The sequence below is a fragment of the Cucurbita pepo genome, chromosome 7, assembly GCF_057944985.1.
Source record: "Cucurbita pepo subsp. pepo isolate OVF chromosome 7, ASM5794498v1, whole genome shotgun sequence".
In the NCBI taxonomy this organism is placed as follows: domain Eukaryota; kingdom Viridiplantae; phylum Streptophyta; class Magnoliopsida; order Cucurbitales; family Cucurbitaceae; genus Cucurbita; species Cucurbita pepo.
This window is the reverse complement of record NC_141804.1, coordinates 8660020-8667943: the sequence shown is the minus strand read 5'-3', so window position 1 is coordinate 8667943 and position 7924 is coordinate 8660020. Positions and strand designations below refer to the sequence as shown.

General features: G+C 38.0%; 1 protein-coding gene across 1 annotated transcript; it reads right to left on the bottom strand.

Moving 5' to 3' along the window:
* Positions 1 to 5831: 5831 nt before the first annotated feature.
* On the bottom strand, positions 5832 to 6344 carry LOC147792010 (B3 domain-containing protein At1g05920-like). Its single transcript, XM_087125590.1, has one exon. The coding sequence runs from the start codon at positions 6342 to 6344 to the stop codon at positions 5832 to 5834; it is 513 nt and encodes a 170-aa protein (XP_086981716.1).
* Positions 6345 to 7924: the final 1580 nt, after the last annotated feature.

Here is a 7924-nt window from a genome sequence, read left to right as displayed (position 1 = left end):
GAGTGGAAGAAGATTATCGATAATTATATCGTCGAGTTTCACGTGTGGCGCTACTGACCGTGTTTATGATGTGGTTAAAATATTGTTTAATTTCTAAATATGCATAAGCGACTAATAATCAAATTATTGATTTCACAAGGAAATTTGTATAAATTACTTCACTCGATTCAAGGTTAAATGTTGCATTAAATACACATACACATGAAATCATTACCATTTGTTTTGTTTTGTCGTTGATTTAGCTACACTAATAACAAAAACTATAGTAACATATAACATCATAAAATGTGAATCTAATTGGATTAAGGGGTTGGGAGACTAAGGCGTTATCTTATGGACTTAATTGCATATTGCACATGTACAATTAATCGTTTACTCTTTGCTCTTCTTCTTTCGAGAGTCACCGAGGATGTTGATTTCCATCAAACACCCAGAATTTGCTCTAATAGCTACCACGTTTACTCCTATCGATTGCACTACAAGGTTACACGTTGGTCTTCATTCTTTCTAGAGTACTCGAGGATGTTAAATTACAAAAACAACAACCTTTTGCATAAAGAAAAAAACGGATAAATTACAAAAACAAAATGCACCTCTCTTCCATAGCAACATGATATTCTTCTTGATGGCGTTCAACTCCTTAGAGAAAGATGCTTCTCCAAAAGATGCTAACCCTCCTTTATGTTACTCTGACATAAAAATAATTGTATTCGTGGTTTTTATCTATTTAAATGAGAGTTATCACATTCCTAAGCTTAATTTTTTTCGTCCATATTTTAGTCTCAATAAGACTATTTTATTAGGAACTTTACTCATCATCCTCTTAGTTCTAGAATGCCTCCACTTTTGGTGTGAGTCACCTGGCATTCGATAGTTGACATTCGAGACAAACATTCATTCTCGTGTTCCTATCAGATTACACCTTATCCCATAGTTCCCAGTATGCCTCTACTTTTATTTGTTGGTCACTCATTCTAAGCATTAGCATTCTCTTACGACATCCATAAATGTTCTAGCAATTTTCAAAAATGGTCTACCCAAGATAATTAACGCATCATTGTTAATCTTCACTCTTAGAAGGGGATATAAGAGAATGTCAAGATCATCAGATTTCGAATCCTGATCTTAGATCACTATAAATATAAATAATTGAGACAAAATAATCAAAAGTTTACTCGAGGCCTCCTAAAAATATTGAAAACATATAATCAATAAACAAGATCCAAAACGTGAAAACTATTAAACTACTGATATTGACATTTATTTAAGAATGAATAATTTCTTGAATTGGGGCATACGAAAAGAACTCTACAAAAAAATCTACGAAACCTACACAAGAACACATAGAAAAACATCTACGAATTGTAAAATATCTAAAGAAAATTACCTACACAAGAACAATCTAAAGAAAACATCTATGAATCGTAAAATATCTAAAGAAAACTACCTACACATGAACAACCTAAAGAAAACATCTACGAATTGTAAAATATCTACAAAAAACTATCGATCCTATCCACTATTTACGCAAGAACACTTCTAAAGAATACATCGGCCATCCATGGTATTCAACGCGAAGTAAAGATCAGAGGTGAATATTTCATTATCGATGTCTACGAGACGAACTCTTCTGAAACTCCAAAGTTGGATGAGGTTGCCAAATTTCAAGCAATTTTTGTCGACAAAAGAATTCCAATGAGTGGTAAAAAGATAAACATCATGTTCTTTAATCTTGCCTTTGGTCAAGAACATGGGGCTCACCCTTTGAGCCTCATCAACAATCTTGACTTCGATGACTCCGTTTGCATCATTCAAGATCTCCTTCTCCTTTGGGGTGAGGAAATCGAAAAATATATTCTTGATTTGAAAAAACATACGGCCATCTTTCTGGTTCATATCAATATCTATTAATTTCTTATAAATCACCATCTGGAGATTGTATCCATGCATGTCCTCGATCTTCTTTCGCATTCGAGTTGGTATGTCGGGCGTTGAGTATATAAAAAACTTAATACGCTTATTTGACATCGATCGATTTAGAGAAACTGACATAAGTTAAGATTATGAGAAGAAAAAGAAAAAAACCATCTAATATATATACATTCTTAACTTGGATTTTTGCTTGAGGAGATATTACTAAAATTCAACCATTTAACTTACTATTATATAATATATAAAATGTAACTAGCTTCGGGCACCTATTGTTGTCCCGTGTTTAGAACTTTCGACTTTAAAAAGTGCTTTAATCTCTTATGGTCTATGATGATTTGAATCTTCTCTCTACAAATAATGACTTCAAATTTTTTAAGTACAGACCACAACTTCTAACTACAAATTATGAGTTGAGTAGTTCTACTCATGATCTTTTTGTAACGGTCTAAGCCCACCGCTATCTGTTAGCAATGGGCTTCGGCTGTTACAAATGGTATCAGAGTCAGACACTAGGCGATGTACCAGTAAGGACACTGGGACTCAAAGGGGGTGGATTGGGGGATCTAATATCGATTGGAGAAGGGAATGAGTGTCGGTGACGACATTGGGCTCCGAAGGGGGTGGATTGTGAAGTCCCACATCGGTTAGAGAGGAAAACGAAGCATTCTTTAAAAGGGTGTGGAAATCTCTCCCTATAGACAACGTTTTAAAAACCTTGTAGGAAAAAATTGAAAAGGAAAACCCAAAACAAACAATATCTACTCGTGGTGGACTTGGACCGCTATACTTTCAAATAGCGAGAAGCATAATCCATGATGCTTAGGACACAATATATCCCTTTCTTAGTAGCCCACTTATCCCTTAAACACTTTGTTCATCAAATTCATGAAAACTATAGGCACATTCTTAAACACTTTGTTCATCAAATTCATGAAAACTATAGGCACATTCTCAATAGGGTTGTACATCTAATTCGAAAATCTAGCATCCCTAACCTGAATTATAAGAGTTAGATTGGGTGTTTCTTTAACTGATTTTATTTGTTTTGGGTTGGGGGTTGAGGGGAAAATTTTTCGAGTCGACTCAGACCCAAACCTGTTGTTTTTGTAATATATATTCAAAATAAATTTAGAAATCTAACCCGTAGTACTCTCGTCTCTCGAGTCTCGCCCTTTATCGCCCCTATTCTAGCGTAGCATTCTCGCCCTCTCGTCGTTGCCACATAACACTCTACTCTCACCCTCTTGCCATCGCTGCACAACACTCTTGTCCCCTCATCGTGGCCTTCTCTCTAGACCATCGCCACATGTCATTGCCTTCGAGATCGTAATAAGGTAAGTGTTAAAGTCTCAAGCATGTATGTAGATTATCCGTTAACTCATATGACACCGCCTAAACTCATGTTTGTATCATTGTCTCTTGTTCTCAACTGTTGGGAACCATTGGCAAATTCAGTATTGGAAATACTGACGCTCCTTGAAACTGGTCGAATAAGTCAATATATGTAAAAGTGGTCCTCATTTTTTTATTGATATTGTGTTCAACTCTTGAAAGTCAATACACAGGTGCAACGATCCATCTTTCTTCTTTACAAAGAGAATTCATGTGCCCTAGGGTGATCCATTAGGAAGTATGAAATCCTTGCTATGAATATGTGTATATCTAACCGTGACAGAGGAGTGTCGTGGCGTGTAAATGATTTATTTATAATTTCCATTCTAGATCTGAAACTATTCGTTTTAAATCACGATCCTAATTAATAAGAGTGGAATAACTCGGTTTGCTACAAAAAAAAAAAAAAAAAAAAAAAAAAAAAAAAAAAATCTCTCCAAAATTTTATTTCCTGTGATGTCCCACATCTGTTGGTGAGGAGAAGAAAATACCCTTTTATAAGGGTTTGGAAACCTTCCCATAGTACATGAGTTTTAAAGCCTTGAGGGGAAGCCCAAAGAGGACAACATCGGCTAGCGGTGGGCCTAGGTCGTTACAAATGGTATCAGAGCTAGACACCGAACGAAGTGCCAGCCTTCTCACTGTTCCCCAAAGGGGGTAGACACGAGGCGGTGTGCCAGTAAGGACGTTGGGCCCCAAAGGGGGTGGATTTGGTTGGTCCCACCTCGATTGGGTAAAGTAACAGGTGTCAGCGAGGACGCTGGGCCCCAAAGGGGGGTGGAGTGTGATTTCTCACATTGGTTGGGGAGGAGAACAAAACACCATTTATAAGGGTGTGGAAACCTTCCCCTAGTAGTAGGCGCACCCACCTCGATTGAAGAAAAGAACAAGTACCAGCGAGGACGCTAGCCTCGAAGGGGAGTGGATTGTGATGTCCCACATTGGTTGGGGAGGAGAACTAAACACCATTTATAAGGGCGTGGAAACCTTCCCCTAGTAGTAGAGACTTTAAAGCCTTGAGGGAAATCCCGAAAGAACTAAACACCATTTATAAGGGCGTGGAAACCTTCCCCTAGTAGTCGAAGGGGAGTGGATTGTGATGTCCCACATTGGTTGGGGAGGAGAACTAAACACCATTTATAAGGGCGCGTGGAAACCTTCCCCTAGTAGTCGAAGGGGAGTGGATTGTGATGTCCCACATTGGTTGGGGAGGAGAACTAAACACCATTTATAAGGGCGTGGAAACCTTCCCCTAGTAGTCGAAGGGGAGTGGATTGTGATGTCCCACATTGGTTGGGGAGGAGAACTAAACACCATTTATAAGGGCGCGTGGAAACCTTCCCCTAGTAGTCGAAGGGGAGTGGATTGTGATGTCCCACATTGGTTGGGGAGGAGAACTAAACACCATTTATAAGGGCGTGGAAACCTTCCCCTAGTAGTAGAGACTTTAAAGCCTTGAGGGGAATCCCGAAAGAACTAAACACCATTTATAAGGGCGTGGAAACCTTCCCCTAGTAGTAGAGGCTTTAAAGCCTTGAGGGGAATCCCGAAAGAACTAAACACCATTTATAAGGGCGTGGAAACCTTCCCCTAGTAGTAGAGGCTTTAAAGCCTTGAGGGGAATCCCGAAAGAGAAAGCCCTAAGAGAAAGCCCTAACCTGAAGGACTTGGGGAATCCCGAAAGAGAAAGCCCTAACCTGAAGTTGACTTTGTCCTCAATGATCGGATGTTAATATATTGTTTTAAAGAAAAAAGTGATATAGAGTGGAAGATGAAGCATTCCCTTTTCTCAAAAATATGATAGCCGACTCATTCCTTTTAATTTTCATTTGTATCGGTTCATCCCTTAAATATTTTTTTCCATCACAAATAAACTTTTATGGTTCATATGATAGATATGCTCGGATGAAATTACAAGCTAAGTAGTTGGTTAAGTTTGCATCATGGGCCATTGCACGTCTTCTGTTCTACTTGGTTTCAAATCAATCGAGAGATTACTAAATATTTCTCTCTTTCTTGGATATTTCAAGTCGCCATTGATATTGAATTTTATTTGTTGAACACCCATTCTAAATATTATTGTTGTCGTGTGGACATCCATTAATGTTCTAGCAATTTTCAAGAATGGGCTATACCCAAGATAATCAGCATCATTGTTAGTCTTCACTCTTAAAAGGGGATATAAGGGAATGTCAAGATCACCTGACCTTGGACTTAGATCGCTACAAATATAAATAATTGAAACAGAATAATCAAAAGTTTACTCGAGGCCCCTTAAAAATATCGAAAACATATAATCAATAAACAAGATCCAAAACATGAAAATTATTAAACTACTAATCCTAACATTTATTTAAGAATGGGTAATTTCTTGAACTGGGACATACGAAAAAACTCAAAAAAATCTACGGAGTCTACGCAAGAACGCATAGAAAGAAAACATCTAGGAATAGAAAAACATCTAAAGAAAACTACTGACCCTATCCATTATTTACGCAAGAACACATCTAAAGAAAACATCGACCATCCATGGTATTCAACGCAAAGTAAAGATCAGAGGTGAATATTTCATTTTCGATGTCTACGAGTCGAACTCTTCTGAAACTCCAAAGTTGGATAAGATGGCCAATTTTCAAGCAATTTGTGGCGACAAAAGAATTCCAATGAGTGGTCAAACAATATGCATCATGTTCTTGAATCTTGCCTTTGGTCAAGAACATGGGGCTCACCCTTTGACCCTCATCAAGAATCTTGACTTCCATGACTCCGTTTGCATCATTCAAGAGCTTCTCCTCGTCTGGGGTGACGAAATCGAATAAGATTTTCTTGATTATAAGAAACAAACGGCCATCTTTCTCGTTCATATCAGTTTCTATTAATTTCTTATGAATCACCAACTGGAGATTGTATCCTTGCATCTCCTCGATCTGCTTTCGCATACGAGTTGGCATGTCTGGCGTTGTGATTAGAAAGAATGCATTGCGCCACTTGGACATCGATGGATATGGAGAAACTGACATTGTTGAGATTGTGAGAAGAGAAAGGAAGAAGCCATCTAATATATATAGATTCTAAGAATTGTTTACTTGTATTCACTCAATTTCTACTCTAACACTTCAAAATTTTCGCCTAAGCGGGGAGATTTTACTAAAATTCAAACTTTTTATCCCACTCTTAACACTATCTCAATTTTATGGTCAATGAAGATTTGAATTTTCATAATGTCTTCAAATTTTTAAGGTAAAGACTGACAACGGCTAACTACAAATTATGAGTTGAGTAGTTCTTCATAATCTTTCTACAACGGCTCAAACCCACCACTATCTGTTATCAGCGGGCTTGGACTATTATAAATAGTATTAGAATCAGACATCAGGTGGTGTGCTAACGAATACATTGGGCCCCGAAAGAGGGTGAATTGGGAGATCCCATATTGATTGGAGAAGGGAACGAGTGTCAGCGAGGATGTTGAGCTTTGAGGGGCTGTGGATTGTGAGATCTCACATCGGTTGAAGAGGAGAACAACGCATTCTTTATAAGGGTGTGACAAAAATTGCCCACCTCGATAGTTATTGCTTGCAATTTAGCTAAGTCCAACAAAATTCTATCTCCATGAAGATTATAGGCACATTCGTCAAAAGGGTTAACATCGAACTCAAAAATTCAGCCAACCCATCCTAAATTATAAGAGTTGGGTTGGGTAAATTTTTTTAACTGATTTCTTTTGTTTTGGGTTGAAGGTTGAGGGACGAATTTTTCGAGTCGACCCGACTCAAACCGATTGTTTTTGTAATATATATTCAAAATAAATTTAGAAATCTAACCCTAAAGCATAGTCACAAACCGTAGTACTCTCGTCTCTCAAGTCTCACTCTCTGTTGCCTTCTCATCCAGCATAGCACTCTCTCGCCCTCTCGCCGTCGCCACATAACACTCTACTCTCGCCCTCTTGCCATTGATGCACAACACTCTTCTGATGTCCCACATTGGTTGGGAAGAAGAATAAACCACCATGTATAAGGGTGTGGATTGTTAGGTTATGGAGACTGCTGCTTATTTATAGCTTGGTCAACCGTTATATCCTGTAAAGCTATATTGGTTAAAGTTATATATAGTAAATAGCTAAATATAGTAGATGGTTAAATCTGGTAAAGCTATATATAGTAAATTGAACTATATATATATCCCGGTAGAGCTTTAAAAATGTATTTTTTCTATTCTCTGTATTCTCTCTTATACATACTCATCAATACAAATTCTTTTAGTCAGAGTTCTCCTTGCAATTTTCTCTATCCTGTTCTTTGTGTTCATCTAGATCGAGTGTGTGCGTTGTTGTGCGACCCTAACAACTGGTATCAGAGCCAGGTTGAAGTCACCACGATCTGTGAAGATGGAAAGTTCAAATATTGGAATTGAGAAGTTCGATGGATCCAATTTCAGTTTCTGGAAGATACAGATTGAAAATTATCTGTACCAGAAAGATCTTCACGAACCCCTGTTGGGAGTGATGCCGGATACCATGACCACGGAGCAGTGGAAGCTCAAGGATCGAAAAGCCTTAGGGATGATCCGATTGACGCTATCCAGAAACGTGGCGTTT